This window comes from Prionailurus viverrinus, chromosome D4 (genome assembly GCF_022837055.1).
Source record: "Prionailurus viverrinus isolate Anna chromosome D4, UM_Priviv_1.0, whole genome shotgun sequence".
NCBI classification, from domain to species: Eukaryota; Metazoa; Chordata; class Mammalia; order Carnivora; family Felidae; genus Prionailurus; species Prionailurus viverrinus.
The window spans coordinates 7284916-7309887 of record NC_062573.1 but is presented as its reverse complement, the minus strand read 5'-3'; the positions used below and the strand labels follow the sequence as shown (position 1 = coordinate 7309887).

The 24972-nt window shown below is 42.4% G+C and overlaps 1 protein-coding gene and 1 long non-coding RNA gene across 7 annotated transcripts in view; one reads left to right on the top strand and one right to left on the bottom strand.

Annotated features, from left to right (window-relative positions):
• STOM (stomatin) overlaps window positions 1-12636 on the bottom strand; it is a 31927-nt gene extending 19291 nt beyond the window's left edge. Inside the window, exon 1 of the mRNA XM_047830889.1 lies at window positions 12486-12636. Within this exon, the coding sequence (XP_047686845.1) occupies window positions 12486-12546 (61 nt within the window). The 5' untranslated portion in view covers window positions 12547-12636. The remainder of the gene's footprint in view (window positions 1-12485) is intronic.
• A 122-nt stretch (window positions 12637-12758) lies between these two features.
• Window positions 12759-24972, top strand: part of LOC125150316 (uncharacterized) — a 29441-nt gene continuing 17227 nt past the window's right edge. The window contains exons 1-5 of one of the 6 annotated variants that reach the window (XR_007146309.1): window positions 12759-13109; window positions 13544-13607; window positions 15501-15594; window positions 15930-16070; window positions 17007-17041. This is a non-coding gene — a long non-coding RNA (uncharacterized LOC125150316). Of the gene's footprint in view, window positions 13110-13428; window positions 13608-15487; window positions 15595-15929; window positions 16071-17006; window positions 17042-24972 lie in introns of those variants that run through there. The other 5 variants (XR_007146306.1, XR_007146307.1, XR_007146305.1 and 2 more) reach the window with 5 other exon arrangements.

Here is a 24972-nt window from a genome sequence, read left to right as displayed (position 1 = left end):
GCTGCAAGAAATTCAGAAAAGTATGGAAAAGAAGGGGAAACGTACTCAATCCACGCATGGTGAGTATGTTTCCAAACCTTTCTCTTGTACACATGCGTTTTATGAGTCAATAAAATGTGTAACCTATTTTTCTCCCTTCTATTATTCTCACCTCCTTTTTCAGCCTTTGTTGCTATGCACCTGTGCTTTTTTTTTTTTTTAGCAGCTATACTTGCACAAAGTTTAAAAAGCCCAAAAGTTCTAGAAGACTACTACAAAAAGAGGGCAGTCCCCTGCTTACCTCTTTCAGCTTTTCTTTCCTCAAAGGCAGCTGCTCTGTTGGCGGAGTATTTTGGTATACACTCCATGTTTGTAAATAACATGCTGATTTTGTTCCTTGTGGCTCTCTTCGTTTTGAGCATTACTTATTGACTTTCCACTGTGGAAGGGGATTTAGCTTTTCCTCCGCCCATAAATATACCCATCCTTCTAATTACATCGTAATTTTTGTATGGTCATTACAGCATTTTATATTTCATATATACGTCAATGCGATTCAAAGCTGAGCCACGCAGGGACGTCTAATTCATTTTTCTGTACCACACAACTTTTTGTTTTTCTTCACTGTCTTGCTTTTTCCCTTTGCTTAGGATTTTTTTTTTAAGTTTATTTTATTTATTTATTTTGAGAGGGAGAGAGCAGGAGAGGCGCAGAGAGAGAGAAAGAATCCCAAGCAGGCTCTGCATTGTCAGCACAGAGCCCGATGCGGGGTTCGAACTCACGAACCATGAGATCACGACCTGAGCTGAAATCAAGTTGGACACTTACCCGACGGAGACACCCAGGCCACCCCTCACCTTTGCTTAGTGTTTAATGTACTCACTGATTCAGCCTCAAACCGCTCATCAATGATCTCAATCTCCTCTCTCAAGGTCAGGTACTCTACCAATTTCATCCTCCAAGAGTCTTTCTTGGAGCCATGTCTGGACTTGCTCTCTTGGGTGTTGTGAACAGCTGTCCCAGTGACTGGCTTTCACTACCATCCTGGGAAACCCCTTTCACTTCCTGGCTTGTGTTTTTCCACTTTCTGTATCCAGAGTCTTCCTCATTTTTAGTTTGTTTTTCCTCTTTGTGGAGGGCAGAGGGACTGTGAAGGCCAAGGGATACTATTACTTTTCTTATCAACCACTGAAAGCGTCTGTTCTATTTCTAGGAGCTGTTTTAATAATGAGAGGGAGATTGGCAACAGGGCAAGAGGCAGACCAGGGACCTGTTACGGCTCAGAAGGGCAAAGATGACAGTGAGATGGGCCTTTGAACAAATGATGGGCCAAGTAATAAGCAGAGTTCAGGCTGAGACCTTAGGAGAGAAGAGACACAAGATGGCATCCAGGTCAAGTGCTCTGAAACACAGAATGAAAGACCAGGAATATACATTATATATTCTTTGTAGTTTTCTGATTCTGTGTCACAGTGGGAGATAAACAACGTCCTACTCATACTTGAATAAAAGTGCTCTAAGTTAGTCTCCTGGAAGTTTCTAAGTTAAAATTTGTGGGGTCGTAGACATATTCACTGAGAGGATACGCCAAGCTCAAGGCCACAATGCTGCCTATGCAGAAGGCTCCATCAGGCATTATCACAACAATCAATAATCAGAGTGGCCATTTTTAGGTGGTTTGTTATAGGCACCGTATTCAATTACTTTAGATGTGTATCTCATTGTACTCTTTCCAAGCCCTGTGAAGTTATGTATTTTTAAAAAATATTAAAAAAAAATTTTTTTTAACGTTTATTTATTTTTGAGACAGAGAGAGACTGACAGAGCATGAACGGGGGAGGGGCAGAGTGAGAGGGAGACACAGAATCGGAAGCAGGCTCCAGGCTCTGAGCCGTCAGCCCAGAGCCCGACGCGGGACTTGAACTCACGGACCGTGAGATCGTGACCTGAGCTGAAGTTGGACGCTTAACCGACTGAGCCACCCAGGCGCCCCTTAAAAAATATTTTTAATGTTTTATTTATTGTTTTTGAGAGAGACAGACACAGGGTGCAAGTGGGGGAAGGGCGGAGAAAGGGGGAGACACAGAATCTGAAGCTGGCTCCAGGCTCTGAGCTGTCAGCACAGAGCCCGACACGGGGTTCAAACCCACAAACTGTGAGATCGTGACCTGAGCCGAAGTCAGTTGTGCAACCGACTAAGCCAGCCAGGCACCCCTAAGATATTGTTTAATGTATGTTTGTTTGTTTGTTGATTTTGAGAGAGAGAGAGAGAGAGAGAGAGAGTGCAAGCAGGGGAGGGACAGAGTGAGAGACAGAGTCCCAAGCAGGCTCTGAGCTGTCAGCACAGAGCCCAACGTGGGTCTGGAACTCACCAACCACAAGATCATGACCTGAGCCGGAATCAAGAGTTGGACGCTCAACCGATTGAACCACCCAGGCGCCCCTGAAGTTAAGTATTTTTAATTTCATTTTACAAAGGAGGTAACTGAAACAACAAAGCTTTCCCAAGGTCACATGAGGGAGGAAGACCTGGGATTCAAACAGCTTGCTCCAGAGCTCCTGTTCTAAGTCCATTCACTCCTTTCGTCCTTTGACTCTGAATTAAAAAAAAAAAAAAATCATAAAGAATTCTGGGGCTCCTGGGTGGCTCAGTTGATTAAGTGTCTGACTTCGGTTCAGGTCATGATCTCACAGTTTGTGAGTTCGAGCCCCACGTCAGGCTCTGTGCTGACCGCTCAGAGCCTGGAACCTGCTTCGGATTTTGTGTCTCCCTTTCTCTGACCCTCCCCACTTGCACTCTGTGTCTCTCTCTCTCTCTCTCTCTCTCAGAAATAAACATTAAAAAAAAAATTTTTTTAAATAATAAAAAAAAATCCTCATCAAAGACATTTTTGTGTCTGGAGCACTTTCTCAAGAGAGTATGCAAACTTGGAAAGCATGGTAGGAGTTCTGAGAATGAAATCTGATGTCCCTACAGAGGAAGGCCTCTTAATTCCAGCTGTGCCTATTTATAGCAAAATGGTCTCAAGGTTCTCTGCCAGGCTCAGGTCTAGGTTTCCAAAGTGAAATGGATTGCAAATAAGGAACACACTGGCCAAATACTTCTCTGACAGCATTTGGTGCTTTCTAAAATACTGCCCCAAACCTCCTATCACCAGGCAAAGTACAAACCTCTGCATCCTGAATATATAAGACTAGAAACTTTTGGAAGGATGGGATGTTTATTCTTATTCTCGCCCAGTCTTTTTGTATGTGCGTGTGTGCATGCACTCTGTTTCTGTCGTGACGTTATTCTTGAAATCCTCAAATGAATATACGAGATTACAAACCAAGAGCAGTAAGAAATGAAGTGCGTATCTGGAAAACTGGACTTGGACTTTCACGTTTCAAAGGCTCAGCTAGAAGTAATCCATATAGAGGCACCTGGGTGGCTCTGTTGGCTAAGCGCCTGACTCTTGATCCCAGCTCCCGTCATGATCTCACTGTTCGTGAGTTCGAGCCCCGTGTGGGGCTCTAAGCTGGCAGTGCAGGAGCCTGCTTGGGATTCTCTCTCTCCCTCTCTGCCCCTCCCCTGCTCACTCTCACTCAAAATAAATAAACTTTGAAAAATCAATAAAAAATAATCTCTTTATACGCTGGGGAAGTGGCGCCATTTCAGATTATTCTGGTGCCTCTAGAACTATCTCATTCTCAACCCTTGAAATTCTTCCTTATCTGGTTATAGCTCATAAAGGTACATAGTCGCATTCCTCAGAGAGGTGAGGCTTATCCTTCACCAAGGTACTTATGAGTTCTTAGTCATCTACCATTCACGGGCCAAAGAGGAATAGAAATTCTCAGTTACTCCCCCAAATTTCATGAAATTCATTTCCTTCAAGTTCCTCATTCATTAGCTTGAAGACTGAATACCTCCCAGCTGTAGGAGGTAAAAGATAAATGATGAGCAGTCAGTATTCCTGAGATATTTTGGTTGATATACTTGTTGGTACTTGGCTGGGTGGGAATACTCGTAAACATTGGTGACCCCATGACACTTGGTTGTAAATACTACTTGGCCATAGTTTTTATCTTTTCTTTTACTACAAAACTCTTCTGAAAACTGCATTAAAGTAATTTTTGTAATATTTATTTATTTTTGAGAGGGGGGAGGGGCAAAGAGAAAGGGGGACTGAGGATCCGAAGCAGGCTCCGTGCCAACCGCAGCGAGCCCGATGTGGGGCTCGAACCCACAACCCACATGAACCCAACGGTGAGATCACGACCTGAGCTGAAGTTGGATGCTCAACTGACTGAGCCACCCAGGTGCCCCAAAATAAAATTTTAACTAATCAAAGCAAGGTTTTGAAAATGGATATAAGTTTATACATCAACACTGTTTAACTGAATATTCAAATGGGGCTTATCTCCAGGGGACTAACATGAATTTTTAAAAACATCATTTCTTTCTCTTATTTTAAAAGAAAAATTATCTATACCTTCATTTTCTCTAGATGGCGATTATTTTCTACCTTGCTATTTGTCTTTTAAACCTTTCCTATCTGCTTTTTAAAAAAAAAATAAAAAATAAAATAAAATAAAATAATGGTATACATAATTATTTTAAACCTGCTTTCCCCCAATTGTGAGTATCTTCTCATGTCAGTACATATTCTTTATTATTAAAGGTTGAATAATATTCCATTGTTCCATCTAATGAACAATTAGGTTCCAATTTTCTCAAATAGAAACTTGCGGCAATGCATATATGCTTAGCAAAACTTCCATGCATCCTTCCTGTGTAAACGAATTTTGTTGAAAAGATAAAATCACACGGTTCTTAAATTTTTCTCATTCTGGAGGTATATTTTATAATTAATAATAATAACCATTTGTTGAATGTTTATCACATGTCGGCCACAAGCAGGTTCCTCACATACCTTCTTTCTAACATTTACAAAAATTTGTAAAGTAGGTATGAAATACTCCTCCTGGACTCCCAAAGTAATAAAAGCAAAAGACTTTCTGGGAAGAGACAGAAGGAAACAAACAAAATCACGAAACAAACAAACAAAAGTTGCACAGTAATTTTTGTTGGGTTGGCTCCCCAAAAAGCTGTAAAATAATCTTTTCAAGAGGATGACGCAGGCATAGTTTCAGAGCACTCCATGTTGTTAATGATGCTGTATCAGCTGATTCACTTTAAGATCTACTGAACTTGGCATTGCTGGAGATCGTGTGGATTAATAATAAATTCCATTTATCTTTGATATTTTATTCTAAAGTTCAAAAGATTAGATGTCCTCTTCAGGGAAAGGCCAGAAAAGTCTTCCACAATATCTGAAAATCTAACTCAGGGTCATTTGTATCATTATACACAAAAAAGAAAAGAACCAGCCCAAGGATTGTTGCAATGCCTGGAAAGCAGCATTTCAAGGACAATCTTTTCCTTCCCCTTTCCCGGAATGCAAGAGAAACACTTCACTTCGTGTTGTCAAATGCCAAGAACAGTGCAGTTTGGGTGGGGAGAGACAAGAGGGCTAGGCGTTTGGCCTCAAAAACACATACTAACAGCATGGTCTTAACAGCACTTTTTTAAGGGGCAACAGTTGGTGGAAGTGAAAGTCTGGGCAATTTTTCATTTTTCTTAAAAGCATAAATATTCAGGATATAAGTGTTCTTTTTGGCCACCACTGTCCCCCACCAGAGATTCTACATCAGGGTTTGCCACACTTTTCTGTAAAGGACCAGAAACGTTAGGCTTTGTAGGCCATAAGGTCTGTTGCAATTACTGTGCACCACAGAAGCAGTCACAGGCAATATGCCCATGGGTGGGCAGGCTGTGCTCAAGTGAAACTCATGGATATGGAAATCTGAATCTCATATAATTTTCATGGATAACAAAATATTTTCCTTTTTAAAAAAAAAAAAACAGCTTATTTATTTTAAGAGAGAGAGAGAGAGAGAGCGCGCGCGCGCACGCATGCAGGGGAGCGGCAGAGAGAGGGAGAGACAGAGTCCCCGAGCAGGCTCCGTACTGTTAGTGCAGGCTCGATCTCTAGAACTGTGAGATCATGACCTGAGCCGAGATCAAGAATCAGATGCTCAACTGACTGCACCACCAAGGTGCCCCAATATACTCCTTTTTTGAAAAAACCACTTATAAATTTTTTTTTAATGTTTATTTATTTTTGAGAGAGACAACGACAGAATGCGAGTGGGTTGGGGAAGAGAGAGGGGGAGGCACAGAATCCGAAGCAGGCTCCAGGCTCCGAGCTGTCAGCACAGAGCCTGACGCGGGGCTTGAACTCAAAGCTGTGAGATCATGACCTGAGCTGAAGTCGGACGCTCAACCGACTGACGCTCAACCGACTGAGCCACCCAGGCACCCCTGAAAAAACCACTTAAAAATATAAAAACTATTCTTAGCTTGTGGGCTATGGCCCATAGGCAATAGCCAGGCAATCAGCCTGGCAATCAAAAACAGGCAATCAGCCAGATCTGGTCCACAGGCTATATGGCCTGTCCCTGGTCCAAGTCCTACAGCTATGTATTTGAGGAGAACATCATGAGTTAAATAATATATTTGATCTTTCAGGTTTTCAAGTAAGGCTACAGTTTTCATTCAGATCCTCTGTTTCTCTCTCCTTTGTTTTGAAACAAGGGCTTTAAAAGACTTGATGAAGTAAAAATTCAAGGTAGGCCAAACAGGCCAAAGGGCAGGGAAATATGCAAATGTCAATATAAGACATATTTCATTAATGATGACATATACCAATTAATCAAAATTTTACTACGACTGAGTTTTTCAAATGCCTGGAATTTACAAAGAAAGACAAAGAAGGGAAGGAAACAACAGAAGAAAAGGACAAGAAGAGAAATGGAGGAAAATAAAGTGAAGAAAAAACAAAAATGAAGGCAGCACTCTACAGAGAGAAACATTACACCAGGTGGGGTGGGAGAGGGGCAGAGCTTAGCACACAATAGGGGCTCAATAAATTCATGTTAAAGAAACAATGGTATTTAGTTGGAGGCTTTCAAAGCAAAGGAGTGCACACACTGTAACCCGCCTTTCAAATGATTATTTTAATTACAGTTCTTCGAATGCCCTAATCCTGAAGCCTCTAGGGAAGAAATTATTCTCTGGGCCAGAGTGGCTACAGGCCAGATGATATCAAGTTAAGAGCCAGGACTGGAGATCCTACTTTTTCTTCCTTATTATAAACCATCCATGGCTACAAATACTGGATGAAAAGAACTGACACGGGGGCGCCAGCGTGGCTCAGTCAGTTAAGTGTCCTACCCTTCGCTTCGGTTCAGGTCATGATTTCACGGTCTGTGGGATGGAGCCCTGCTTTGGGCTGCGTGCATACAGAGCAGAGCCTGCTTGGGATCCTCTCTTCCTGTCTCTCTCAAAATAAATAAATAAACATAAAAACAAAAACAAAAACAAAAACAAAAAAGAACCAATACTGGTGAACCATTATGGGATCTGAATCACAAATCTTAAACCGTATTTACCATGAGATATTAGAAAAAGGGAATGGACAATTCCTTTTAAGAAAGATTTCCAGTACAAGTTGAAATAAAGGGAGTCTTTTGCTTCGCTCAAAAAAGAGTAAGGAACTTAAATATGTGTAAATATTTTATTTCCCAAGCATCTTGGGGATTTTCTGTAGCTTTCCTTCATTTGACTATTTCCAGCCATAAAGCAGGAGGAAAAAGAGGTTGAGTGTCATGAATAATTTTAAATTTGAACCTTCTGAGTCTTAAATAGGGCCCCCCCCCCGCCCCCCGTCTCCTAATTGCCTATTACACTTCACCCTCTCTAAAAAGGTGAGGGCGCCTGGCTGGCTCAGTAGGGTAGAGCGTGCGACTCTTGATCCCAGGGTCATGAGTTCAAGCTCCACATTGGACGTGGCGCCTATTTAAAAAAAAAAAAAAATCACATTTATAATTATTCTTTTCAAGGTCCATCTTCTTCACAGATTTCGGTCTTCTTAAAACAGTATAGCATGATGGCTTCAAAGCTGGCTTTGCCACTTATTAGCTGTGTGATTTTGTGAAAGTATCTGACTTCTCTGCACTTCAGTCTACTTGCTTAAAAATAGAGCTAATAAGAGTACCTCCTCAGAGGGTTATCGTGAAGAGTAAATGAGCTAATACAATAGACATCTAGAGCATAACAGGTACTCAAAAAACATTTGTCAAGTAAATAATTGCTGAATGCGCTGAGGGAGTCCGCTGTTTCTTCGGGGGAAAGGAAAGCCTTTGCATGAGGCAAACTTGATCTATACGTCAGCAGACAAGACCCAAGAATACAGTGTAGACCATCCTCTGTCCCAAAGCAGTTGTCAGAATGAATACGTGTGACCTGAATATGGCCCACAGCTGGCAAGATAAAAACAGTCATTTCCAGAAAAACTGGAGAGAAAAACAATTTCATAATGGTATTAATTACATTTAGACTAGTCCTGAGATCTATTAAGAGAATAAAATGCTCCTACTTCTGCTGTTGTTTTGGTTGTTTTTCCCAGCTCCTTTTCTTGGACATCTTAAAAGCATCTAGAATTAAGTTTTTCCCATAAAAGTCTTTGGAGGGCAACCTTATTTTAACTACAGAGTGAGAAACCAGGGGCTCCTGGCTCGCTCAGTCAGCAGAACATTGAAACTCTTGATCTTGGGGTCATGAATTCAAGCTCCACACTGGGCATAGAGCTTACGTTAAAAACAAAATGGGGAACAGTTGCATAAGGAAACGAAATCGTAAGGTTCCCCATTCTCAACTGAGGCCAAAAAGCTAAGCAGCGGCTAAGAGTTCAGGATTTGGGTGTCAGATTCCAATTCTACCACCAACTTTTCTCACCAGAAAAAGGAGGGAAAAGAACACTCATCCCATATGAAAACAAACGTAAAGTGCTTGACACTCAGGCAGTACTCACTAAATAGCAGCTGTTATTTTTATCACAACTTTCAGATCACACTGATACAGCTTACAGGAATAAACTTTTTAGTAAGTGAATTGCCTTCTGGGACCTGCACACCCCAAAGAAAATACCAAGGCTAACAATCTGCCTGGGGACTCTGTCTCTGGAGGAGAAACAGACCACATTTGGGCAGGTAAATCAGAGCTCTAAGCTTTCTTGGACCATCTTTCATACCACTCTTTGTCCATAAATTTTAGTTTCCTGCATAATTACCAGGTTTTCTGAGCAGTCACTGTTAAATTTTCTCATTTGATTCTTGAAACCTTGGGAGACAGTTACTGTGGTAAGATTATGCCCAAGACAGACATGAGGAATTGACTCCGGAGGCTGAGACTTGCCCAAGGTGACCCAGGTAGTAAGGGATGATAATTGAGAGCTCAGTTCAGATCCTTGAATTCTGAATTCCACTCCCATTTCACTACACTGTGCCATCGTACCAGAAGTGCACTCACAACTGGGCAAGGTTGGTATAATTTTTATTGCGTGATATTTTGCAACAGATACTTTACCGCTCACATCTTCAAAGGCTAATCTACGGAAATGGCAGGCCAAATGCTTGGGGTTTAAGTTTCTTTACTAGCCCTGGAAGACAGACAATGATTCAGAAAGAATGGGGGAAGGAGAATTGACACGTACTTCCTTTTTTGCTATTGACTATAATTTCTACCTTTTCTCTTTCCACACTTCACAATGTATTATCATGGCAGCCCAATATATATACATGTATCTACACACACACACACGCCAGCTTTAGTAGACTTGGTCACTGGTTTGAGTTAATTTATGACCATTGATGGTTTAACTCGGCTTAATTATTAAAGAAGTTACAAAGTTCTCCCCAATCTGATCAGCTGTAACAACTGAAATAAACAAATAAGTCCCTTGATTCTGCTTGTGTTCAGGCATTCTCCCAAAGGGATATATTCTGTTGACATGTCTCTCAATTATAATAATACATTTCTTTGTGATCCACCTGCATTATTTCATTACAAAGTGAATGCACTGGCTTTAAGAAAAAGTAATCTTGCCCTGGGTTTGGTCACATTTACATTCCTAAGACTAATTGTCAGCAAAATCATAACAGGATAGAGTTCGGGCTTTTATATTCCACTGTTTCCTTCAGAAGCAGCCTTCTGGGGATGTCTTATTCAAGAGGTCTGTATTGAAGCTAGGTTCTTCTGAGCTTTCTTTGTTCTCCCTCACCTTTAGTGAAGTACTGGTGTTTGACAAGGTCCTCTGTTCAGGTACACATTTAAAATTTTTTTAATGTTTATTTTTGGAGAGAGACAGAGCAAGTGGAGGAGGGGCAGAGAGAGAGGGAGACGCAGAATGCAAAGCAGGCTCCAGGCTCTGAGCTGTCAGCACAGAGCCCGACGTGTGGCTTGAACTCACAGCCATGAGATCATGACCTTAGCTGAAGTGGGACACTTAACCCGACTGAGCCACCCAGGTGCTCCTGTTTGGGTACACATTTTGGAGGTAGCTCTAGGATAGGGAAAATGGTGTGGAGAAATCACAGAGCCCAGGTTTGAAACCTAGCTCTGAATCACACACATGTGTGATTTTCCTACTCTGAGCCCCGGTTTTCTTGCTGTGAAATGGTGGATAATGTCTTCCTTGCGGAGCCGTTAAGAGGATTGCAATTAGATAATGTTTGTAAAGCACTTAGGCTGTGTTTGACACATGGCAAGCACTCAATCAAATCTTTTTAATAAATTCTAGTAATGGCTTTTGTACCTGTGTTTACACACACACACACACACACACACACGCACATATGTATTTATATTTACATATGTATATATTAAAAAGCAACCTAGACTATGCAAAATTTTTTTGGTATGTATAACTTTCTGAGGAGTTTTCACTAGATTCCAAAAAACATTTCTGTCTTAAAAAAAAAAAAAAGTTAATCATAGAACCAAGAAAAAGAAATTAGAAATGGAAACTAGTCTGTGACGATGAAAAACAACTAAAAAAGGGGGATATGAAGTATAAATAAAAGTCACGTGTATTCCCAAAGAACCTCTATAAACGGATATCTTGCTGCAGTTTCACCAAACTGCTAAAACTGTCCTCACAGTCCTTCTGTCTCCCACCAGAAGGTCAGGGCACAGAGGAAGGGATCCCACCCACCTTCCTATCTAGGAAAAGACAACCAGCTATGAAAGAGGTGGACAGCAAGTTGTAGAGTCAAACTCAGATTTAAAATGTGGCTCCATTACTTATCAACGATGTGACTCTGAAGTAACAACCTCTTTGAGTATCAGTTTCTTCAAATACAGCCTTCCTGTTACACTACTGATTTGGCAAGATAACTCTCCGAGGTGCTTAGCAGAGGAAAGTGAGGGATAATTCTGTTGATGCTCCTGGGAAGGATCACTGGGCAGAGGAAATGGGACTTAAATTAGATGGGTGGACAAGGCTGGCTTTACAAATAATCAGAATAAGTTAAGTCCATTACAGTGTTCTCTGTGGGGTGCTGGAAAAGCCCACCCAGCCCCCTAAACTGTCTTTCACCATGTCTTCCGACCTGAAATTCCATCCTTAGAAATAATTCCTTCGGATTGCTATGAGCCAGCTCCAGGGAGGGAACCAGCACCCCTGGAGGTTTGTCACCTCTGTTGGAACCCCCACCCCCAAGGAGTTAGCCAATAAAGGTTCAAGGTGACACCCCTCTCAAGAGCATTAGTTCCTTCACAGGGGAACAAGACTGAGCCACTCAAGACAGGGAAGGCCCCAGTAGGGTGGGGGTACTTATGAGTTCCTTGTGAGAAACAAAAGCCGCAAAGGCGAGGTCCCCAGGACAACTGGAGTAAAGAGGGGGCAAGATGGGGCAGAAAGTGAAGCTGGAAAGAGAGGGGAAGAATGTCAAAAAGAGACGTTCTTTTCTTCGCAAATATAGCAAATATATGTGAGGGGTTAGGGGAAAATCTCACAGGTCGGTCTTGCTTCTTGATATGAAATTGGCCAGGGGTGGGGCTGGGGGAGCAGGAGTTCCTTCCAGCTCCGGAGAAGGGGGGCTCACTCATGGGGTTAGCCGAAGGCTGGCTGGAGGAGATGACCTCCGAGGGGTGGGAAGGAAAGGGGAGTCGGGAGACAGGAGACGCGGGATCCTAAGTGTGGGGTGCAGATGTGCGCCCCGGCTTCACCACTCGCTGGCCCCGAGTCACTTAAGCATTTCCTTGCCCGCATGCGTGCCACGAGATAATGAACGCAAAGCGCTGGCACAGGGCCAGGCATCTGGCAACCGCTGGAGCACTCGAGCCTCTGCTATGGCTTTGGTATTGGAAACGTGCCCTGCAGTGGGTGCATCCTCTGTGTGCCAGGCACGCCGCTGTGCACTCTGCACCCTAACATCCCTAAACCTGACCCCCAGCCCGCGAAGCAGGGTTCGCTATTCTCAGCGTCACCGAAGCTTAAAGCAACGGTCGCACGGCTTAAAGCGGCGGAGACGAGCCTGGGACTCCCAGGCTGGGTCTCGTTCGCGAGGGAAAGGTTGGGGGGGGCGGCGGGGGGCGGCGGAGACGGCGCGGGGCTCACCCCTGAAGGAGTCGGGGAGCCTCCGGGCTTCGGCATCCCCTGTGTGCCGCTTCTCAGACATGCTGCCGGAGCCGCAGACGCCGTTCTCCCGTCCTGGTCGCCGAAGCTGGAGCCGCAGCCGCGAAGAATGCCCGGCGGAGACCCGGGGACAAGACCCAGGCTGCAATCCCGCCCCCGCGGGACTGGCCAATCCAAGCTCAGTACGGAAGAAGCCACGCCCCCGCGCCCCGCCCGTCTTCCCTCCCCTCCCGCGCAGCGGCGCAGTGGGTGCCTCCCACGCGGTCCTTGGATTGAGGGGCGTGGTGTGAGGGGCGCGCCGGCTGCAGGCTGGGGTCCCGGCCCAGGGGCGGCACCGGAAGGGAGGGGAGGGCGGCGCAGAGCGCGGGGCGGTGGCTGGAGATATTGGGGAGGGGGCTGAGTTGGGGGGAGCCTGAGGAAAAGGGGCCAACGGGGGGAGAGCAGCCCTCTGGGCACGAGTTAGAGGAAAATGGCGCCCTCCCTGGCCGGTTGGGGTCCGCGTGGAGGCGAGGAGGCGGAGGGGCCCGGGTGTGGCGGAGAGGACGAGGTGCGAGGGGGAGGAACCGACGCGACGCCCTGGAGCCAGAGGGAGTGAATCTCAGGGAGGTGCGTTTATTCCACAGGCTGTAGAACACGTGGCCCGCGCCCAGCGGCGGGCTCGTGGTGGTGGGGTAGGGTGGGCGAGGGGCAGACGCGGTGCCCGCGCTGTTGGAGCTTATAGGCCGGCAGCGGGACGGGCCGCAAACAAGTAAACTAACCAGCTCTTTACAGGAGCGAAGAATGCGGCGAAGGGACCGAGGTACTCGGAGAATAGCAGAGGGCGTCTGCTTGGTTAGGGAGCGCAGGGAAGGCCTCTCCGTAAAGAGGGGACATTGAGGTGTGACCTGAATTTGAGACGGGGGGGGGGGGGGGGGGGGGGGAGGGGGCGTCAGGCAGGGTTGGAGGTCAGAAAGGAAACCCCAGGCTCAGCAGCTGCAGGGGTGTTCCCAACCTCAAGTTTTGTGTTGGGTGACGGCTGAAACCTTCCACTCGAAAACCAGGCTGTGTTTCTCCGTGACTTGTCCTGATGCCAGACGGTCAAAGAACGTGGATGTACACAAGAAGGTGCACTTTTAAAAACCATTTTATTTTGCAATAAACATATCACAAGTTGCAAGGAGTGTACGGAGAGGTTGTGTGTACTCTCTCTATCCACTTTCCCCCAATGGTTACACCTTACTTACCTGGTAGGTATCAGAGTATGGAAATTGACAGTGGCACAAGGTGTGTGTGTGTGTGTGTAGTTCTGTGCCCTTCTATCCAGTGTTTAGATTGGTGTAACCACCCCTGCAACCAAGTTCCAGAGCTATGCCATCACCACCAAGATGTCCCTTGTGAGGAGTACATTTTTCTTCTTTTTAGTCTGCTCAGTATCGGGTTGCTTCATACCCAATGCTTGTGGTATTTGGTTAATATGAAATGGTAGACTTTCTGATCTTAGGTCTGGAGGCTTGTGGCTGTCAGGATGGAAGGTGAAGCAGGCAGGGTTCTAACAGGTTGTTAAGACAGGGGCTGATCCTCTTTGCCAGTATGTGATCAAAGCCTGATGCAGAGCTGTAAAGTTGACTTCCGGTCACATATGGGCAAAGAACTCTTTGTGTCTTCCTGGGTGTGGAGCACAGCTTGTGCAGTCGTTTGGTTTATAAGGCTCCTGGTGAAGATAAGGAGGGGAGTACAGTAATTAATGATCCGTCCTCTCTAAATCATCCTTGAGAAAATCCACAGCTTCATTTTTTCCATTCTGCAATGAATAAGCCCCAGAGGCATGTGCTTCCTGTTTATGATGTGGTTCCCAGGAAAAAGGAGCAAACGCACCAGTAGCTGACGAATCGCTTCAGTAAAGGAGGGCTTGATTACAAATTGCATATCATGAAAAACCAGCTTTCATTTTGCTGGAAAAGAAAATGTTTCCAAATGATTTGGATGTTTTGTACTCCTACTTGCTCGCTTTGCTCGAGTCTCAAAGCAATCCCAACAGCATGACTCCTGGAGAATTAGAAAAGAGACTTCTCCCTTTGGGACAAAGACTTTGATAAACACTTGTTGGCTAGGGTTTCAGATTGCATCAGTTCAGGGAACTCATTCCAGGCCCCAGACCAAGAACAAGCTTTGACTTGATTTCTAAATTGCTTTCAGGATGATATTTCCAGATCTTGATTTTAAAATGCCAAATTTTGCTTGCCCATGAAACTGGTGTATTCTGGTTTTCTCACGTGTATTCCTGTAAAAATGTATTAATGAAATATACTTTAAAAATAAATATCATCCTCTTCCTTTGGGAGAATTTTTAATGCTAAATTTTCTTCCAGTAATGACTAGAAGTTAGAATGGTTTTTGAGAACTTTATGTTGTAAAAATGGCTTATAAGAACTTACATAAAATTAAAAATAATTGGAAGAGAGAGTTATCTACAATCTTATCACCTCTAACAGAACTATTATAATTTCGGTGAATTTTTTGCTCTAGCAGTTGCTTAAAGGATATTTGCATGTAAGTTAAAATCATGTTTCCATGATTCTTTTATGTTTTATTTTGCTCTTATTTCCCTAGCATATTTAGGGAACCAAATTAAGTATTGATTGATGGTGATAGTGATGATATTAAGACATGGATTTGGTTTAAAGAAATACATGCACCATGAAGCCATGTAATTGAATAAGTCAGAAGGAAATTTAGTCTGTCTTTTTCCTGTGTCCACTCAAGAAATGCTTTAATAGCAACAGGAGAATCATTGTTTATTTTTTTTCCTTTAAATTGTGAATCCAGGCCGTTCTCAATGCCGTTAGTGACATCAGCCAGCCAAATACTTTTGAGGGAACATCAGTACCAACAAGTTACATCTGTTTGTGGCATTTTCCTCAGGATGGGACTAACAAGTTTGATCTGTTTGCCTATGTGGATTAATTCACATTTATTGTATTACAGCAGCATTTTAATCTTATTAGCTCTTCTCTTTAGGAAATTACTCCTGGAATTGAATCATACCAAGAATTTCACCAGAGGATTTTATACATTTGGGCTGTGGCAGCAGACCAATTAAACCACAGAGCTGGTAAGAGCAGAGTCCAGGTTCTCAGGTCTTAGGAGTATAAGAAGCATTACTGAAACGTTGATGGTATTTAATAGAGCATCTATAGGAAGGCTTTTATTACTCTGCTTTATTTATTAAGAAGCTCATTTAGCAAATGTTTGTTGAGCACCTATTATGTGCCAGGCATCGCTCTAGGTACTTGGGATACATCAATGAACAAAAAAAGATGAAAAATCCTATCCTCCTGGAGCTTACATTCTAGTAGTCCTTTCTAATTTTATTAGTTTGCTAGGGCTTACACAACAAGGTACCACAGGCTGGATGGCTTAAATAACAGAAGTTTATTTTTCTTACAGGTCTAGAGGTGAGAAGTCCAAGATCAAGAGTGAGCAGAGTTGGTTTCTTCTAAGGAGCCTGAGGGAAGAATCTGTTCCAAGTCTCTCTCCTTGACTTTTAGGTGGCCGTCTCCTCCTGTGTCTTCACACTGTCTCTTCTCTGTATGTGTCTATGACCACATTTACTCTTCTTACAAGGATGCCAGTCATCTGGATTAGGGCCCACCCTAATGATCTCATTTTGCCTTAAGTACCTCTTTCAAGACCTTGTCTTCAAATACAGTCACATTCTGAGGTTCTGGGGGTTAGGATTTCAACATAGGAATTTTAGGGGGATAGCCCATAATATCCCATATGACTATGGTGATCCAAATTTTTGTCTTTCTCATATCCACATCTCTGAGATATTCAGAACCGTTTATGTTTCCCTGAAAAATGTGTCCAGGTGACCTGTAATTATGAGCAATTATTTTTCTGGACATGATATATTTTTAGTAAATATTAAAAGGAAAGTTCTTCGTTCAGAAGGATGTCTCTACTTGAAATGTTGTTCCATCTAGCCTGTAGTCTACTATTTTGGCAAAGATATAAATAGAATAAAGAGGGACTATGTTGAAGAAGGGGTTTGACAGGTTATTGTTTGGAGGTTACTAGGATTCATGGTAAAAAAAAATTTTTTTCAAACACTGTATATGAGGGAAAAGAGAGGCCTATATAATGACATTATTTTTGGTAATTCAAGGAATACCATTACCATCATTTACCATCCCCACTAGTTATTAATTATTATTATCCTGTGAGGAAACAGAGGGTTTACTCACTTGCCCAAGGTCTCACAGATTGTAGCTGGTGTCTGCCCCAAGTCTATATGACTCCAGAGTTTAAACTCTTAACCGTTCAGAATAATAAAAAGAAACAAAAAGACTAAAATGTTCCTTACACATACACTTCTGAGGAGGCGATATATCTAAGTATACATAAATGAGTACTCTGGTTTGCCTTCAATCTTAATATATACTTATATCTTCAAATGATACTTTTTGTTCAGTGTTTGTATCATTGTTGATTTACTGTGTCAAATGCATCTGTCTGTCTTAGATATTGAAGTTACAAAGGATAAAACCTACGACCAGGTCAGTATCTTATAGTTTATTTCATTGTATATCTTGAATTACGTTGAAAATTTTAAATAACTTTAAAAGTTTGGCTTTTTTCTTATAATTTTATTTATTATTATTATTTTTAAAATATGATTTATTGTCAAGTTGGCGAACATACAGTGTATTGTCAAGTGGGGGTAGATTCCTGTGATTCATCGCTTACATACAACACACAGTGCTCATCCCAACAAGTGCCCTCTTCAATGTCCATCACCCATTTACCCCTCCCCCCCATCAACCTTCAGTTTGTTCTCTGTATTTAAGAGTCTCATGGTTTGCCTCCCTCTCTGATACTGTTTATTTCTCCTTCCCTTCCCCCATGGTCTTCTCTTAAGTTTCTCAAGTTCCACATATGAGTGAAAACATTATATCTGTCTTTCTCTGACTGACTTAATACCCTCCAGTTCTATCCACATTGTTGTAAATGGCAGGATTTTATTCTTTCTCATTGTCAGGTAGTATTCCATTGTATACATAAACCACATTTTCTTTATCCATTCATCAGTTGATGGACCTTTGGGCCCTTTCCATAATTTGGCTATTGTTGAAAGCGCTGCTATAAACATTGAGGTACATGTGCCCCTATGAATCAGCACTCCTGTGTCCTTTGGATAAATTCCTAGTAGTGCTATTGCTGGGTCATAGGGCAGTTCTATTTTCAATTTTTTGAGGAACGCCCACACTGTTTTCCAGAGCGACTGCACCAGTTTGCATTCCCACCAACAGTGCAAGAGGGTTCCCATTTCTCCACATCCGCACCAGCGTCTGTTGTTTCATGAGTTGTCATTTTTGGCCACTCTGACCAGTGTGAGGTGGTATCTCAGTGTGGTTTTGATTTGTATTTCCCTGATGATGAGTGACGTTGAGCATCTTTTCATGTGTCTGTTGGCCATCTGGATGTCTTTTTGAAAAAGTGTCTGTTCATGTCTTTTGCCCATTTCTTCACTGGATTATTTGTTTTTTGGGTGTTGGGTTTGGTTCGTTATAGATTATGGATTCTAACACTTTATCCGATATGTCATTTGCAAATATCTTTTCCCATTCTGTCAGTTGCCTTTTAGTTTTGCTGATTGTCTCCTTCGCTGTGCAGAAGCTTTTTATCTTGATGAGGTCCCAGTAGTTCATTTTTGCTTTTATTTCCCTTGCCTTCAGAGACGTGTCGAGCAAGAAATTGCTGCGGCTGAGGTCAAAGAGGTTGTTGCCTGTTTTCTCCTCTAGGGTTTTGATGGTCTCCTGTCTCACGCTTAGGTCTTCCACCCATTTTGAGTTTATTTTTGTGTATGCTGTAAGAAAGTGGTCCAGTTTCATTCTCCTGCATGTTGCTGTCCAGTTCTCCCAGCACCATTTGCTAAAGAAACTTTTTTCCATTGGATGCTCTTTCCTGCTTTATCAAAGATCAGTTGGCCATTCATTTGTGAGCCCACTTCTGGGTTCTCTATTCTATTCCATTGGTCTGTGTCTCTGGTTTTATGCCAGTACCATGCTGTCTTGATGATTACAGCTTTGTAGTAGAGGCTAAAGTCCAGGATTGTGATTTCTCTCACTTTGGTTTTCTTTTTCAACATTACTTTGGCTATTCAGGGTCTTTCGTGGTTTCATACAAATTTTAGGATTGTTTGTTCTAGCTTTGAGAAGAATGCCGGTGCAGTTGTGATTGTTATTGTATTGAATATGTAGATTGCTTTGGGTAGTATTGTTAAAATGTCAATATTTTAACAATATTTGGTCTTCCAATCCATGAGCATGGAATGTTTTTCTGTTTCTTTGTGTCTTCTTCAGTTTCTTTTATAAGTTTTCTATAGTTTTCAGCATACAGATCTTTTACATCTTTGGTTAGGTTTATTCCTAGGTATTTTATGGTTCTTGGTGCAATTGTGAATGGGACTGATTTCTTGATTTCTCTTTCTGTTGCTTCATTATTGGTGTATAGAAATGCAACCGATTTCTGTACATTGATTTTGTATCCTGCGACTTTGCTGAATTCATGTATCAGTTCTAGCATCCTTTTGGTGGAGTCTTTTGGGTTTTCCATGTAGAGTATCATGTCATCTGAAAAGTGAAAGTTTGACTTCTTCTTTGCCAATTTGGATGCCTTTTATTTCATTTTGTTGTCTGATTGCTGAGGCTAGGACTTCCAACGCTATGTTAAACAACAGTGGTGAGAGTGGACATCACTGTCATGTTCCTGATCTCAGGGGGAAAGCTCTCAGTTTTTCCCCATTGAGGATGATATTAGCTGTGGACTTTTCATATATGGCTTTTATGATATTAAGGTATGTTCCTTCTACCCCAACTGTCTTGAGGGTTTTTATTAAGAAAGGATGCTGTATTTTGTCAACTTCTTTTTCTGCATCTATTGACAGGATCATATGGTTCTTATCCTTTCTTCTGTTAATATGATGTATCACATTGATTTGTGAATATTGAACCAGCTTTGCAGCCCAGGAATGAATCCCACTTGATCATGGTGAATAATTGTTTTAATATACTGTTGAATTCGATTTGCTAGTATCTTGTTGAGAATTTTTGCATCCATGTTCATCAGGGATATTGGCGTGTAATTTGCCTTTTTTTGTGGGGTCTCTGTCTGGTTTGGGAATCAAGGTAACACTGGCTTCATAGAATAAGTCCAGAAGTTTTCCTCCCGTTTCTATTTTTTGGAGCAGCTTGAGAAAGATAGGTGTTAACTCTGCTTTAAACATCTGGTAGAATTCCCCTGGGAAGCCATCTGGACCAGGACTCTTATTTGTTGGGAGATTTTTGATAACTGTTTCAGTTTCTTTGCTGGTTATGGGTCTGTTCAGATTTTCTATTTCTTCCCGTTTGAGTGTTGGTAATGTGTGTGTGTGTGTCTAGGAAGATGTCCATTTCTTCCAGATTGTCTAGTTTGTTGGCGTATAATTTTTCATAGTATTCTCTGATAATTGCTTGTATTTCTGTGGTGTTGGTTGTGATCTATTCTCTTTCATTCATGATTTTATCTGTTTGGGTCCTCTCTCTTTTTGAGAAGTCTGGCTAGAAGTTTATCAATTTTGTTTATTTTTTCAAAAACCCAGGCCTTAGGTTCATTGATCTGTTCTACTGTTTTTTTGGGGGGGGTGGGGGGGTGGATTCTATATTGTTTATTTTTTCTCTAATCTTTATTATTTCTCTTCTGCTGCCCTTGGGGTTTCTTTGCTGTTCTGCTTCTAGTTCCTTTAGGTGTGCTGTTAGATTTCATATCTGGGACTATTCTCGTTTCTTGAGATAGGCCAAGGGGGCACCTGGGTGGCTCAGTCAGTTGCGCATCTGACTTCAGCTCAGGTCATGACTTCACAGTTTGTGAGTTCGAGCCCCAGAGCCTGCTTGGGTCCTCTGTCTCCCTGACTCTCTGCCCCTCCCCTGTGAGTGCTCTCTCTATGTCTCTCTCAAAAATAAATAAACATTTCTTGAGATAGGCCTGGATTGCAATGTATTTTCCTCTTAGGACTGCCTTTGCTGCATTCCAAGGGTTTGGACTGTCATGTTTTCATTTTCATTTGCTTCTATATATTTTTTAATTTCTTCTTTAATTGCCCGGTTGACCCATTCATTCTTTAGTAGGATATTCTTTAACCTCCATGCATTTGGAGGTTTTCCAAACTTTTTCTTGTGGTTGATTTCAAGTTTCATAGCATTGTGATCTGAAAATATGCTTGGTATGATCTCTTTTGTATTTATTGAAGGCTGTTTTGTGACCCAGTATGTGATCTGCCTTGGAGAATGTTCCATTTGCACTTCAGAAGAATGTTTATTCTGCTGCTTTTGGATGAAAAGTTCTGAATATACCTGTCAAGTCTACCTGGTCCAATGTGTCATTCAGGGCCATTGCTTCTTCTTTATAGATTTTCTGTGTAGATAATCTGTCCATTGTTATAAGTGGAGTTTTAAAGTCACCTGCAATTACCATATTCTTATCAATAAGATTGTTTGTGTTTGTGATTAATTGATTTATATATTTGGGTGCTTCAAAATTGGGGCATAAACATTTATAACTGTTAGTTCTTCCTGATGGATAGACCCTGCAATTATTATATAATGCCCTTCTTCATCTCTTGTTAGAGCCTTTGGTTTACAGTCTAGTTTGTCTGATACAAGTATGGCTACTCCAGCTTTCTTTTGATATCCAGTAGCATGATAGATAGTTCTCCATCCCCTCACTTTCAATCTGAAGGTGTCCTCAGGTCTAAATTGGGTCTCTTGTAGACAGTATAAAGATGGATCTTGGTTTTTTTATCCATTCTGCTACCCTGTGTCTTTTGATTGGAGTATCTAGTCCATTTCCGTTCAGCGTTATTATTGAAAGATATGGATTTAGTGTCATTGTGTTATCTGTAGCCTTCATGCTTGTGGTGATGTCTCTGGTTTTTTGTAGTTTTGCAACATTCCACTCACAGAGTGCCTCTTAGGATCTCTTGCAGGGCTGTTTTAGCTCCTTCAGTTTTTGTTTGTCTTCTATTCTGAAAGACAGGCTTGCTGGATAAAGGATTCTTGGCTGCATATTTTTCCTGTTCATCACATTGAATATTTCCTGCCACTCCTTTCTGGCCTGCCAAGTTTCAGTGGACAGGTCTGCTACTACCCTTATGTGTCTACCCTTGTAGGTTAAGGCCCACTTGTCTCTGGCTGCTTTCAGAATTCTCTCTGTATCTTTGTATTTTGCCAGTTTCACTGTGATATGCCATGGAGAAGACCTATTCCTGTTACGTCTGAAGGGAGTTCTCTGTCCCTCCTGGATTTGGATGTGTGCTTCCTTCCCCAGATTAGGGAAGTTCTCAGCTATACTTTGTTCAAGTTAACTTTCTGCCCCTTTCTCTCTTCTTCTTCTGGAACTCCTATCATACAGATATTATTCCATTTCATTGAGTCACTTAGTTCTCTAATTCTCCCCTCATGGTCTAGTATTTTTTTATCTCTCTTTTTCTCGGCTTCATCATTTTCCATAATTTTATCTTCTATTTCACTTATTCTTTCCTCTGCCTCTTCCATCCTTGTGGTCACTGCATCTAGTTTATTTTGCACCTCATTTACAACATTTCTTAATTCATTTTGACTATTTTTTAGTTCCTTGATCTCTGCAGCAATAGATTCTCTGCTGTCATCTATGTTTTTTTCAAGCTCAGCGATTAATCTTATGACTATTGTTAAGTCATAAGACTTGATCAGATATTATCTGTTTGATTTTGATCAAAATATATATGATCAGATATATCTGTTTGCAGCATTTCTTTAGCTGTCATTTGTGTAATTTCTTTTGAGGAGAATTCTTCCATTTTGTCATTTTGGCTAGTAATCTGTCCCTTATGTGTTTTAATAATTGTGTCTTGCACCTGTGAGCACTACTATATTAAAAAGGGGTCATACACTGCCCAGAGCCTGGCCCTCTAGGAAGTGTTTTTGGAGTGTGTTACATGCTCTCAGTTGTGACTCTGGTTGCTTTATCTCCCTACTCATATTGATGTTTTGGACCCTGCACCAGGTGTGCTTTGATTTGTTCATTGAAGTAACTTTGGAAAAAAATTTTTAAAAAGAGGGTGGTGGTGGTAGAAGAAGCCTTATCTCGGGGCGCCCGGGTGGCGCAGTTGGTTAAGCGTCCGACTTCAGCCAGGTCACGATCTCGCGGTCCGTGAGTTCGAGCCCCGCGTCAGGCTCCGGGCTGATGGCTCGGAGCCTGGAGCCTGTTTCCAATTCTGTGTCTCCCTCTCTCTCTGCCCCTCCCCCATTCATGCTCTGTCTCTCTCTGTCCCAAAAATAAAAAAAAAAACGTTGAAAAAAAAATTAAAAAAAAAAAAAAAAAGAAGAAGCCTTATCTCATACAAAGAGAGAAATGACAGGGGTGGGGAAAAGGAAAAGAAAAGAAAATTGAAAGGCAGAGAAACTATATGGCTTAATCCAGAGAAAGAAGAAAATAAAGAAGAAGGAGATACAGAAGAGGTATAAAGAGAATACAAAAGAGGTATAAAAAAAATAGATTAAATATGTCTGCTTAAACAAACCAACAACCAGAATAACCAGACTACAGAAGGGAAGAAATAAGAGGAAGAAAAAGAAGAAAAAAATACACACACACATACACACACACACACACACACACACACACACACACACACACACTACGAATTGACCAAGAATTAATTACATCAGAAAATGCAAAACCGCTGGCTGCACTGTCTGAAGGAGGGGCTGTCTGGCTCAGTCAGTGTCAGTCTTGCTCCCGCAGATACACAGTTACCAGGCACAAGGGGTGTGGTTTGGTGTGGATGGGTCCCGCCTCCATGGTAGCCCCTTGTCTCTTCCTTGAAGCCCCACCTTGTTGGTGATGGGGAGAAAAATGACAACACCCCAGTCTCTCCTCCCCAGACCGGTGTCCCAACCCACTCTGTTCAGGCCATCTTCACTGTGCTGCTGGGTGCTAGGGGACCGTTTTTTTCCACTCCACCGCACCTCCCAGGCGCTCAGCTGGGATTCAAACCCCGATGTCTTAAAGGATCCCGATCCCATGCTGTAGTTCTGAGGTAGAGCCACTCCACTCAGCCAGCTGACAAAGGGTCTCTGGCTGGCACGCAAGCAGGGTCTTTGGTCCTTGGAGCAGCTCTTTGCCATCTTCCCATAGCACTCATGGGAGGGGATTGCTTTCTCTGACTGTGGACTGCACCTCTGAGCTAGGTACCGAGCCCGGGGCTGGCCCTCTCCCTCTCCAGGCACAGGAACAGGGCCACCTGCCAGTCCAGAGAAAGCCCCGCAGTTAGAAATTGAATCTTTCTCTGTTTTTTACTGTTCCCCCGTCTGTGGTTTCTTTCTTGTCCAAATACAACCCTACACTTCCCAGCCTCTCTTTCTCTTCCTTTTGTCTCTCCACAGAAGGGGCTCCCTCTCCTCCATTCCTATGCTGCCCATTTTATCTTTCCTAGTGCAGCCACACACCTATGGTCCGCTAAGTTGTCCCCGTGGGCCCCTGGAGACATCTCTGTCACTCTGCGTCCCGGACACTTGGAATTCCAAGTCCTCTGGTCTCAACACTGGTGTGTTTGGGGGACGAGGGATCTTTGGGTCCCCCTACTTCTCTGCCATATTGATCGGATCTGTTCTCATAATTTTAAAGAATAATTTTGTTTTTCATTTGTATATGATGAATAGGGCAGGTAAATTGCCTGGAGACAAATGGCAAGGCTTCTGTGGAAAGCCGAGTTTAGTGGGATAAATACAAGTTTGAAAAGGATACTTCAAGAATGCAGAAAAGCCCTGTACATGCATGGGTATATGACAGAGCTTGATATTTTGGGGGAAAATGCAAGTAGTAAGGCACACAGGAAGTTGAGGAATGAGAGATGACCATGGACTAAATGGTACATGCCAAACTTAGAAGACAAACATGAAGCCTCTGGAAGATCTTAACAAGCGGGGTGGAATGAACCCTTCCTACCAAAGGTCATGTAATAGACCATCTGAATAGGCCTATAATTATTAAAGAAATGGAATCGATAATGAATAATCTAAAACGGAAAGCACAGGCCCAGATGGGTTCACTGGGGAATTCCGCCAAACATTTAAGAAAGAAATTACACCAATTCTCTACAATCTCTTCCAGAAGATAGAAGCAGAGGGAATACTTTCTAACTTATTCTATGAGGCTAGCATTATTCTAACACCAAAATCAGACAAAGACATTATTAAAAAAAACTACAGAACAATATCTCTCATGAATATAAAGTCTTCAAGTGTAAAGGTCTTCCACAAAATATTAGCAAATCAACCCCCAGAAGGTATAAAAAAATTATATACTGTTTCATGGAAAACGGTTCAACATTTGGAAGTCAGTTAATGGGATCCGTCATGTCAACAGACTTAAGAAAAATCACATGGTTATATCAATAGATGCGGAGAAA